Source organism: Thunnus maccoyii, chromosome 9 (assembly GCF_910596095.1).
Source record: "Thunnus maccoyii chromosome 9, fThuMac1.1, whole genome shotgun sequence".
NCBI lineage: Eukaryota > Metazoa > Chordata > Actinopteri > Scombriformes > Scombridae > Thunnus > Thunnus maccoyii.
Genome location: NC_056541.1, coordinates 14373302 through 14386671, shown reverse-complemented (window position 1 = coordinate 14386671; position 13370 = coordinate 14373302). Strand labels below are relative to the sequence as shown.

Genomic DNA, 13370 nt, shown 5'->3' with positions numbered 1-13370 from the left:
CTAATCAGATCTCAGACATGCTGCTTTCTCATTTGAAATACAATATGATGCTATCAACAGCCACAGTTATAATCCACCTGAAGACAAATTTCCAGAGATGGAGGCTTCAAAGAAACAGTGAAAGACTGATGTGAAATATTACCAGAGAAAGAAAGTCTTGAATTAAGAATCAGATTAAACTTATGGCGAACTTCATGAATAATGCAGCCAGTGTTTTCTTCCCAGGAAGTCAACTGTAAAGCACGGCCCTCTCGCCAAGTCTCCCTGCTCTCCGTACTCTCTACATTACATCTACACCCGTAATGATGGATGGCATTTTAAAGTAAACTAATTAAATCTGAAAAGGAAAATGAATTGTGACAATTCATCAACATCATAATGGTGCAAGTGTCAGACTATTCTTGCTATCAAAAAATTAAAAGCATAAATCAAAGGTTATGAAGGCAAAAAAAAGGAGACTAGGTTTGAAAGTTATTGTTTTACCAGGATGACAAAATCATTAGAGTCTAATTTATGACCCCAGGGCTAAGACTTTTCTATGATCTAGTGTGGCATGTCAGTGTAATATCCCTGTCATCGCTTTCGCCTCATTCATTCTATGGGCACTGGCAGGAAATACTCTCATTTCAATGGCACACTCACTCTGAGTGGAACGAGCTGCTCAGAAGATGACCAGAAGGCCCTCTCTCCCTCTGGCAAAGCTGGTAAATTGGTGTGCTCAAATTCCACAGCAGTGCCCCACAAATATCACTCATCTATTCTGTGAGGGAGGAAGCAGATAGATGTGCAAGATATAATTCTGACTCTATCTGATTTCAGCATAGCGATAATTAAATCCTGCCACCGTAAAAAATAAACTCACCATAACTAAAGTTTTATTAACACTATTTTTGAAAACCACAATTAAACCATGTCAGCTTCATCAGCGTAAAAACTCTCCGATCAACACTTTAAATAGATGTCACTGAAAAATCAACACTTGCTGAGAGTGGAAAATGTGCCATGTAAATCTTAGTGCAACCGTTTGACACTTGACAAACTAATTATTGTGTATTGGTTCATTTAAAAGCAAGCACGCCAACCACTATTCCTGTGTTCTGTTAGTTTTACTGTGAAACTTTTGGATTGCATTCCTTTCTTCACAGCTCCCTGTGAAATTAGCTGTCACTTCAAATGAGGAAATCTTCATTTCTGCATGTGTGAATACTTAGTGTAACACATCAGACGTGGTGTGAAAGACAGTGTAAAAACATGCTGATAGCTGCTCATAGCTCTTCATAGCGTCTGACTGCCTACACAGAAAAATGAAAATGCCTATCCAAAGAAATAATTACCTTTTTCTCCTTTACTTAAAATTTCAAAATGAGACTACAATATCAGGCATCCAAGCTGGATCCATAAAACATAGAGACACATACACATGTGATCCCCCAATGTCAGTCCTCACCTTCCACCACCATCTCTTTCAATCTCTGCCTCATCTGCCTTGAAGTTGATATTTTGTAGTGGCGTCACATCTTCCCATAATCCTCCTCTGGATTGGCTGCAGCCCCTCATCTCTCAACCCTGAAGGTCAACATGTGAGAGGCATCAGTAAAAGAAAATGACCTGCTAGGAACACATTGCAGTAACCTCCACCTGAGCTAAGGGTAACTTACTTTGGATGTATGGAAAGAGTGAAAGAGAGAAAATTCATGGTAATCTGGTTGAAAATGTATTTAAAAACCTTACAAATACAAAGAAAACATCTTAATAATCTACTGCAGACAGTTTCCCTAAATGCCTTTGCAAAACCTGATTATTTACAAGATGTTTTCTAATATTTAGACCTCAGGCTTTTCAAAGGTTGAGACAATTAATTTGCTTGATGTGCTAAAAATTACACTCTTAAACTTCTGCGAGATCTGGGAGTTTATGTTTTCTCAGAGGTATGGAATCAGCGAGTACAATGAAAGTAACTAAGATGTTTCATTTTGATGGGTATTGATCAAACACAGCTGAATGGAAGGATGCATTGCACCTGCTTTGACAGAAACAAGGTGTTACAAATAAATACACATTGTGCTTTTCTGTTAAATCTGTTGTAAAACAATGCACTTTGTTCAAAGGGCTCTCTTTTTCTCGAGCCAGCATTTTCTATTTTATTCTCACTTCCTTTCTCTGTAATTATTTCTTTTCTTCTCAGCTTGTTCTTGAGACATGTCAAAACTGTCATAAATCATAAATCCTGACCTTGAATTCAATTCCAACTTTCTAACCCAGTAACACTCTGACATTCCACAGAGTGACTGAGACTCTAAAATGTATTCAGCTTATCAGTTATTTCTGGCACAAGCAACCACCCCCCAACTCCCTCTCAATAAATATGGGGTTGACTAAGTTGATATGCCTCGGAGGCGTTTTAAATATTCCCCCAAAAATATCTATTCATAAAGCGGGGCAGCATAATTGGGTGATTTATGACCTTTTCACACCACTGGAGCGATTAACTGAAGACATCATTCAGAGCTGTCAATCAAACTGATTGTTCACATGGAAACGAAACACCATGCAGCCAATAAGGGAGCCAGCTGACTTGAGAATGATGCCTTCAAAAGCCTTTCACTAAAGTGGCCTCTTCACAACTGTCAGTTGCACAGTTATTGTGTTAAGATAAAACTCCCAACTATCAGAAGGCAGCACTGGCAAACAGGGAAATTGAATCAGTGGCACAGAGTAAATCTGTGCAAATTCATGCATGCATGCATTCAAGTAGTCATCTCAAGTATGACATGGTTTCAGCTGAATGCCATCTCAGCCTTGTGCCCTCCTCTCTCCCACTGCTAGTCACAGACACTGACTGTTCATAGCTTATCTGGGAGACATTTTCACATAATACCCCAGATTTAATGATTGGGTGCAGTGATTTGTCTTTATTGGTCTTCATACACTCTTAGAAATGAAACTTGGATGTTGTTTGCATTACATAGTTGTTTTACAGTGAACCTGCTAAATAATTGCGGTTTTGACCATCAAAACAGGAAGGTTTCATTGCATTAATGTAATAGTGTAAGACTTCGGGAATAAATAATTGTGCTGATTTGAAGCTACATAATCAAGTTATTTAAAACATACTGTAAAACGTTGGAGTGAATAAAGAGTGTCCCAATGCGCTTTCCGTACTTCTCCGCACATGTGCAGTATGCACAGGTTAGTTGCCAGTAGCCTCGTTTGAGATACATCCATGGATGAACTACACCTCGCCTGGAAAGTGGACGAGATCAGGCGGCAGCAGCAGGGAGTGGTGACAAAAAGCTGCAATCAAGTCAGACAGTTTCCAGCAGCCTTCAAAGAATATACAGGAAGTCACAGAAATAGTTACATCCTGATAGATCTGATCCTGATTTAATAAAATGTTATCCGAGTAATCTACTCAAGCTTAGCTAGTCAATCACTGACACTGTTCTAATGATGTTCTGTGTGATAGAGTACAGTCTATTAAATTACCTGGTAGCTTGTGATAAGCAAAACAGCATTTATTCTGTAATCTTCAATATTATTCAATATTATTATATTGTCAGACTCATTCACATCTCATTCCCAAAATAAAGAAATTCAAATAAAATGAAAGTATTCTTTCTCTCTATGTAATTTATCTTGAGTTTTTGGGAGAGGTCTTTGTATAAGCTTTTAGCTTTCTACCTGTCCTGCACAAATGTTTATTTACTTTAAATTAATGTATAGCTGAGTATATGCAGGTAAAATTTGTTTGATATCTATGTGTGTATGTCTTCATGTAGATATAAAATTTTTAAATATTGTATAAAAGTAGTATTTTGCAATGCACAAATAAGAAAATAAATGAAGTAAAACACATATCAAACCTACTCAAAATGCAAGAGGAGAGGAAAAGTAGAAATATCCTCTAGCCAAATATTTAGACTGTCAGAGGAAAATGATCTTTTTCATTTGTTACCAAAAGTTTTGTTATTTCAGTTCATAATGCTTACAAGAATTAAATAATACATACATACATAATGTTCATATTGTTGCTATCTGTCATATTTGGTTATTGAATGTTTTCTGTCTCTTTGGATGATAAAGATTGTCATTGACCACACAACTGAATTCTTATAGCCTTTGCACACCAAGTCCACATTTTTCGTGTGTTTTTTTAATCTTTTATCCGATAAAAATAGTTAAATGCACAGAAACCTTGCATACTGAGTCTGATGCGTTTTATTATCCTATTCATTGCGGAAATTCGCAATACGAGACAAAATGGAGTCCTCAAGCAGTGAGGATCCTGACAAGGTGTCAAGAACAAGGACACACTCACACACACACATATGATGAGTTTAATAAGCAATCCAAATTGACATCCGAAAAGCGCACGTGAGGTTTGTATGTACGGTGGCTCTGAGTGGTCAAACAACTCTCTAAAGACCTTTGACAGATGCGAAACATGCAGAAAATTGGTGCATAAACATGATTGACACTACGTGAGGTCATATTTATTTTTAAATGTGCAACAGTTTCGGACGAAAAATATGGGCTTGGTGTGCAAAGGCCTTTAATGCAGATCAGACTACTGAATTCCAAATGTTTACAGTTAAACGAAACATGAAGATAAAACCTCATGTTGTTGATCCAACACCTGAGCCAATCAGCTCTTTGATCAGGCGACAGCCAGGTATTTCCCATCACGCTCTGGGTCTTGCAGTCGATGGAGAGCAGCTGCGGCACCTGGCTGTAAAAACTATGGCCGCCTTGATCTCATGAGGTTATCGTTTCCTGCATGAAATCTGAGCAAGTCGAGATCAGGTTGAACACAAATCTAACCGACATGCATAGTGCGGTGATCGCCGATGATGGATTCTGCGTAGGCCCGGCTCATCTCGAACGAGCCTATTCTCTCTTGCTACTGCAGCTCATGGATGTATAAAGAGGACTGAATACAGTGTCATAGGCAGGGCCCGATTCATTCCTAAGACAGTTGCTCAGTGGCGCATGAAGCCAAAAAAGCCACTTCCTGCTGTGAAGAAATTACCCGGATGAATGCATACTGCACATGCTCTATGAACCCAATGTGCCCATAGAGCAGGTGCACTGGAGATTTCCACCAGTCGGGCCAGCTAACTTCCGGTTTAGCCTTCCAGCTAACTCGAATGTGTGTATTTTTGATTTTTATGTGTTCGTTCATATGTTTATTAAACAGGCTGTTGTGGTTGGTGGTGATGTACTGGAGTTCTCCTAATATTTTGCCAACTTTATGTATGTTAGTGAGGAGGACAAAATATCAGGAACACTTTTCAATATAATGCATTCCAGTACACCACCACCACCCACTACGACCTCAATAATAAACAAAGTAGGATTATCACCTTTCTAACAATGTCAACAAAAACTGAAAATGTGTAAACTTTGTAAATGTAGAATTTATGGCAGAGCTATTGTTACCTTGCAGATGAGCCACAGAGCAAAGCATCTGTTTCTCTAGAAACTAAACTCAGTGACTCTGCAACTCAACAACTTCATAACATGGTCCCTTGTGATCTGTTCCTGGCATTTAAGTTGAATAGAATTGTCAGCACCATGTGAAGTGTGAACATGGTATAGTCTGTGTAGTTGAGTGTAGATTGTGGTTTGTTCATCTCCACAGAATCCCAGCATTGAAAATCATCAGGAATGTGTCCTTAAAGGGCTTTGCTGCAACCTCAATGAAAAGCCTGATGCCCTCATAAAGGAGTACTTGGTAAGTTTCGTCATAGAATATGAACCACAGTCTAACCAAACATTTTTGATGAGACTCATGACACCATAGTTCTGAATGGGACATTTTACAATGTGAAAATTAACTTGTTTGTGTTCTCTGGTTGACAATCTATGTAATGGTATCATTTTTTCTAAATTACTGTAGCTCAAACATCATTGTGCCGCTTCCGTGCTCACACAGGTGTGCTCTGCACGATAAGTCTTGAGTAACTGTAGGTGTGCTGAAATGTCAGCTTGTGGAATTAAGTCTGTGCTGCAAAACTGTCAAAGTGCTCCTGCCGCTTTGCAAAATTTTTATTCTTGTTTGCTGCCTGTAGCTCAAACATATCTTTGGAATTTCTGCATTCCTATTTCTTATTTGTATATCAGCTGGACATTTTTTCAGGCAGGGTCGAGTAAGACCTGTGCCCATTGTAATTATGAGTTGTGCTCAGTTGATTTGGCCAATGCTGATTGTACAAGTCCAAATCTTCCACGTTCTAAGTACTAACTAACACTAAGTTAATTGGATCTGTCGATCGACCAAAGTAATTAGCAAGTTTTATTTTTGAATGTGTTTTTGGGCTTTTTTTAATTTTTTGCCTTTTTAATGGAGAGCTAATAGTGAAGAAGCAGATAGGAAACAATGGGAGAGAAAGGGGTATGACATGCAACAAGGGTTCAAACCTGGAGTGGAACCAGGGACACTGCAGTTATGTAGCATGCACTGTAACATTCAGCTACCAGGGCACTCCAATTGGCAACTATTTTGATAATATTGTTTATAAGTCATTTGCAAGCAAAGATGCCAAATGTTACTTTACAGCTTCTCATATGTGAAAAATTTCTCCTTTCCTGTTTTCATATCATTGTAAATTCATTACAGTATTTGCTGATATTTCTGTTATGTCACTGCAAACTGAGCATTTTTACATTTTGGACTGCTGGCTAAACAAAAGATGTCTGAACAGAGAATATTGATCTTTTTTTTTTAATGATTTTTGTCATCCATCAACTAAAACTCCCAGACATTTGCTGTAATTTGTTATTCATTGCAGTTGCCAGTTGTCATATCACCATAAACTGAGTGCCTGTGCATTTTGAACTGCTGGCTTGGCAGAAAAAAAATAACTCTCTGGTTTTTCAGTTGTGAGCACTGGCTGATGTTTGAATGCACAAAAATGGCAATTTGATCAAATTGGGCTCTAGTAATTCTTGACTTTTTAAAGAATAAACAATGTAGGCAATGCCTATTAAAGGGACAATTATTTGTTAATTTATTTGTATATTGTTCTTTTTATTATTTATGTATTTTGTTATATATTTTTATTTAGTTTAAGTATTGCACGACATTAAGAACCAAATGGTACAAAAAGGTAAATCTTTCTGCATTTGCTTGCTTGGTTTCATAATATATTAAGGCAAATACTGATGTCATTTTTGTGAAGCACATTCCTCAACCTTTTCTGACCTGACACTGTTAAATAAAGTCAGGTGAAGTAAAATGTCTCAAGTCGTATTTATTTCACCCACTCACCTTGATGGAGCATGTAGTGTTCAGTCATGTTTGATAAAATCAACAAAATCCGACAATGTTAATACCACTCAGCTGTGTTAGATAAATTTAACACAACTGTGTTTAGTAAATAAAACGTAACTGCATTTAGTAAATCGAACCTAAAAGTCTTAAGTTAACTCAACATTAGTGTGTTAAATTAACTCCACATGATGTAGCATTAAATTAATACACTTTGGTGAGATTTGCTTGGCGGTATTTAGTAATGATCCATTCTCTATTCTTTTTCTCATTTGTTCAACTCAGTTATGTGGGACCAGTTGAAATTAAGTAAATGTAACATTTCATTTCTGAGAGTGTAGCCACACACACCTGCATCTCCAGAGCCTTCCTTTGGTAATAACACCACGAAGAACAACTTGACGTTAATTGGCTCATCATGTCAAGTGTGTTCATGCATAAAGCATTTCTTCTGATGCTTAAAAAAGTACCAGCTTTGGAAAAGGATGACATTGGAGAGGATTGCTTCCTGGATGAGATTTCATGTCTTTTGCATCTGCTTAATCTTTACTGTAACCTACTGTGGTGCTGGAAAGGTCTTAAATACTGTAATAGCAGCATAACTTGTATCCTCTGAGAATCCAAGCCATTTTATTGTAAGTATTTCTATGTACCTCGATTGCAAAGAGTGGTGTTTATATTGTGTTAAGTCAAATTTCACTAATCATCAAGACATTGCTGAGGTTCAATTGGCTTATCAGGGGGCCTTTTCCCCCCTTTGGTCCTCAGGGCTTGCTGGCTCTCAGTCTAATTACCAGAGATAATGGAGGGTGAAGCTAAAAGGCACTGATGGGGTCCAGCAGAAAGTTATTAGGTGTCCTCATTAGTGCTCGACTGAAGTGAAAGGAGGTTTAAGGTCTTATTCTGATCCTGATGGATGGTGTTCCTCTCAGTCTGTCTTTAGCGAGTGATATTCCACAGCGTAGACAGCTAGGCAGAGGCACGGATAGTGAGATACATAAAGAAGGCAGAGTACGTATGTGTGTGTGCATGGTGATGGAATCCAATTTGGCACATGGTGATGGCACATGATTTTCTGTATTAATTACAGTAGAAACGTTTACTGGTTAGCATTTCATTTAACGTGGTAACAAATTGCTCCTGATTAAGATTAACACCATTACTGCAGTACATCTCAGTTGTACTTTCATGCCTTTGTAAATGGGTAAAAGAAGAGAAAAACAGTAGCACAATCATCAAAGCAATGTATTTCCGTTTTATTGTATTACTCATAGTTGCTCAGACACGTGTATATACAAATACAGATCATTTTTTGTCAAATTTTTTTGTTGTTTATATACTGTAAAAGAGCAGGTTGGAAATATTCCCCCACTGATGGCAAAGTGGGAACGGGGTTCAAAGATGAGGGAAGAAGGACAGCAGGTGGTGTGGTGGAGGTTATACAAGCACAAGAATGGGACAGGACAGGTGCACAAAATGAACAAGTGGCTCATCAGCAAGAGAGGAGCCGACGAAGAGAGGCTTTGCCCTGCAGCACAGAACCTGGATCGATGATAGGCTTTACCCCACTAACAATCCAGTTTAGGATTTGGTGGAGGGGGTACACTAATCCTTGAACTGTGCTCAGGACCAACGTCTACCATGGGGACAAGTGATTCAGGGTTGTTAAAAAGGGAGAGAAAGTGAAGGGCCCTGTTGTAGTCTCTTCGACGCCAGCAGCCGTTCTGTGTAAAAGCACAATGGCAGAAAGCGTCTTGTACACAGACGGAGCTGCCAGGGCAGAGGCTGGAGGGCTAAGGCATGGGAAACACTCTTCGTTGCCAAAGAGGGTTGCCGCTTCCCATTCACTGCGGCAACAGCAAATGAGACACACACACACACACAAACTCTAAGGTCTCACACATTTTTTTCAAACTGAAAAATGTCCACACATTGATGTATACACTTCCAAATGCCTCCTCTTGGGAGAGCAGAAAGAGGATGAATAGTCAGAAGAGACAGACTGCAACTACATGGGATGAATTCAGTAGAATGGGTACAGAAAGAGTCACTCTTAGGAAAGAAAACTAAAAGTTGTTTGTGAACTACAAAATGATCGACCCCCACTTTAACTTCACAACAATGGTTTTGTGTTATGTACATTTGTCATCGGTCACTACATACTTTAATGACATCACTCAAATGGGGATGCAAAAACACACAACATGAAAGTGATCAGAAAATCTAACACGTCTTAAAGGAAAAGAAAATAAGAGCAAAAGAAAACTTTCTTTTTAAAACTGTTTTTTTTTTTTTTTTTAACATGTCATCAAGTTCATGCGCATGCCACATAATGAAACTGGCAAGATCCTTCCATTAAAAAGCCAACAGTCAGATCTTTGAGCTGACCAACATGCTTTCAAACACTGAAGGCAAAAAAGTACAAATAAGCCGTCCATTGAGTCCCGAGTGTTTCTTTCCGAGGCAGGATCCTTATGTGAAGAGATGGTGAAGGTTGGTGACTGGTTTGAAACATGTAACAGGTGAGCCACTCGTTGGCTAATGTCCCGCCTTCTGCACACTGGTATGTGTACAGCTCCCACAGGGTTCCCCTTCATAATAGCTCAAAGTTTCATTAGGCATTGAGGATCAAAGCACACAATGCATTGTTTGAGGACAGTACACACTCCGCAAAACCCAGAGATAATACCGTATTCATTTTTTTTTTTTAGAAAAGACATAAGAACCAAATTAATACTTTAATATCAAACACTATTTACATCAAGAAGTTTTCCTAATAATAATAATAGTCATAATCATCATCATCATAACAATAATAATAATTATACAGTTTTAACAATGATGTATCTCATTTTTTTCTTTTGTCCTCCAGAAAGGTACAAAACAGATACTAACCTAACACTACATGTTTTATGGTTGACTACCTCAGGATACACAGTATCCAGTTAATAAGTTGATCCTCATTTCCCAGGTTAAGGTGTGTACAGAATAAACCATGGTAATAATAGCAATAATGACAAATAGTAGTATTGGTAATTATAAGAGAGTACAATTGAAGCTGGTTTCTGATAAAAAGTCTAGTGTTAATCTGCTGACAAGCGTCCATTTTGAATCTTAGGCGGTGCTCATTCCCTGTGGTGTTCTCCTGAAAATTAGTACCTCATTAAATGGCCTCATCTTCTATTACCCCCCCATAGCTGAGCTGCTATTCCACTGCAATAGCGTTGTTACTGTAGCGCAAAAAACAAATGGCAAAAGGCAAAGGCAATCTTTCTAGGGAAAAACAGGAAAAAAAGGCAGCGACAAAAATAAAAACAAAGCAAAAACAAAACAGTGCATGCCTTTTGAGACTGAATGGTACTGGACAAATGTTTGTCATTCAATCAGGTGTTTTTTTGCCAATGGTGTTGCATGGATTTCTTGTTGTTTTGTCTTGTTTTATTTTGTTAGGCACTCTAGTCACACTACCTTCGGCTACCTCCCATGTCTTTCTATCTCTCCCTGTGTGTGTGTCTCTCCCTTTAGTTCTTTCTGTCTCCTTCACTCACCAATTCTCTCAAACTGCAAGGTCATTGGTGCTTTAAAACCCCCCACGGTGGAAATCTACACCCCCCTCCCGAGACCCCCCGAGCCTTCCACCATCTATTTTTAATACCAGAAATAACTCCCCTTGCCACAACATGGGGTCCACATGCCTGTCATTTTGAACCTCATTAAAGAGTCACTTAAACCAGTAACACTAGGAGCTGAAGGTGGACATGCAATTGCTCCTGCGCTCTTTTTTCTTGCTTTATTTCTCTCTTTCTGTCCGTCTTTCCAAACCAATTGGTTCCCTATTTCTCACACAAAAACCCAGCTCTGACAGGAAGTCAGTTTCAGCAGAGTTAATTTCTCTATCTGTCCATACTTCATTGAAAGCAAAGAAACAAGTCCCTCCGTTTGTAAAAAAGGCATAATAGCTTTCATTATGCTAACTCACCATGTGCATCTGTGGGAGCTGAAAGAAGCTGAATATCATTAGAACACAGTAAATTCCTTTGAATGTAAGTGCTAACATAAACCTGGCCAGACTAAATGTGGCTGTGGCTCAGGAGGGAGAGCAGGTGGTTCAATCCCCTCCAGCCCGCATGCCGAAGTGTCGGTGGGCAAGATACTGAACCCCAATTTGCTCCCGATGTGTGTGTGTGTGTGTGTGTGTGAATGGGTGAGCATTAGAAATACTGTAAAGCGCTATATCGCTCCCGATGAGCAGGTTGGCACCTTGCATGGCAGCCTCTGCCATCAGTGTATAAATGTGTGTGTGAATGTTGGCATGTGTTGTAGCGCTTTGAGTGATTGGTAGACTAGAAAAGCGTTATATAAATGCAGTCCATTTACCAATCTATACTTAACAGAGTTGTGCATTGCCTTGAATTAAATCTTATAGTTCTATAGATCTGCTCTGTTTACACAATGAGTTTTCAACTAATTGGAGCTATGCAGCAGTGTATCAGTAAATGCTGTCCTGTTTGTTGCAATAAGCTAATATTTGATGAGTCAACACTGCTATTATGTTTAAGTGACAAAGTATGGTTTGATTTTAAGTTGTCTTTTCAAAAAAAAACTCCCCCATGACCTCCATTTCTGGATCTCAGACAGTACAAAAATACAAGTATCCAGTGTCTGCAATGTGAAAGATAATGTCGCTGGCAAAGTAAAATAACTTAATGGTTCAGAAAAGAATAAAGTGTTCAATTTAGCTGTGAATCATTTTTTATACAATCACTTTAATGATCAATAGTGAGAGAACAAATAAAAAAAAAAAAAACGTAGATGCAAATGTTTATAGGAGTGTTAATATTGACTAATACTCAAATGGAACAGAGAGAACAATTGCTTCCCAGCTCAGTAAACATTGCATAAAATGACTGTGACTGTTACCGTGAAATTGTGTGATCAACTTTCAAGATATCGATCCTCGATCTTAATAGCAGTCCGCAAAGTGTCTGGTGAGAAAGTTTTAATTTAGCCGTTTTGTTAGTCAGAGTGAACCAAATGCTTTGAAATTTATTTTATTGAGCAGACCGACATGCTCTTCACAAAGGAGGACAAGAAGAATTTGCCTCATGCTTCCAAAGGTTTTACACTCAACCTCTAGTAGCTTATCCTCCTATATATTCGAAAGAAAATTGGGCAAGGACACTCTAGAGATCAACGAGCTAAGGTGCATGCCATGTATTTCTCAGTGCTATGGTTTCCAGTCTGACCTCTGCTCAAACTATTCTTCTTCTTTTCCTACATCTTCATCTTTCACTCTGCTCTGAAATGCACTGCCCAGATAATTGAGGCGGAAATCTGCCTCTCATGACCCAGCAGAAAATACTTCATGAAAGGCTTCTTGAGAGGTCTCGGGACAACTACTTATTTGTATATGTACAGTCATTTCTAAGACCTAGTATCTTTACTTTCCTACTGTGTAACGCTGCTACTGAATACAACTTTGTAAAAACCCTACTGCTATTGACTGTTAGTGTGATGAAATTGTATGTATTTATGTATATGTAAGCATGTGTGTATGTGCTGCATGTGTACGGATGTGTGGATAAACGTCAGTGCTGCAATGACATAAATATGATGTAAAGGGGTGTCAAAAGTCACGGGAAAATAAGAATCACTAAGTGTCAAAAAACGGGATTTGGCATCTTAGTTGAAGGTTTAAGAGGGGGAATTGTCTCTCCCACTTCCAACATCAACTTTTTTCACTCACAGACGGAGAAAGACCACTTAAATATTTTTTCTGAAAAAAATAGAGGGTTCCTTGAGAAGCCTGCTCTGATGCCCAATCAAGCAAACACGCTTCACCCAAATCCCGCCCCTTCCCTGCAGCCTCGGGCAGATTCAGGCCACGCTAGGTGTAATTGCCCTCCTGGACAGAGGGAGGCGCTATAAAGTGAAGAGTGCTGCTAGGCAGACCAGCAATAAAGCCAGAAGTTGACTTGTTTTCTGCAGGTGTGGCGCAGCATTTGTCTCGTCACTTCGGGAAGGCTCAGCCGGTTCATGGCTGGTATCGTCTAGAGAGAAAAAAAGAAACAAGGTGAATTGCTATTTTTGATACAAAATG

The 13370-nt window shown here is 38.8% G+C and overlaps 1 protein-coding gene across 2 annotated transcripts in view; it reads right to left on the bottom strand.

The window, feature by feature from the left end:
- Nucleotides 1–8505: 8505 nt before the first annotated feature.
- The window catches only part of efna5b (ephrin-A5b), a 100600-nt gene continuing 95735 nt past the window's right edge, over nucleotides 8506–13370 (bottom strand). For both annotated transcript variants that reach the window (XM_042422304.1, XM_042422305.1), the window contains one exon: nucleotides 8506–13320. In XM_042422304.1, the coding sequence (XP_042278238.1) occupies nucleotides 13193–13320 (128 nt within the window). In that variant the 3' untranslated portion in view covers nucleotides 8506–13192. The remainder of the gene's footprint in view (nucleotides 13321–13370) is intronic.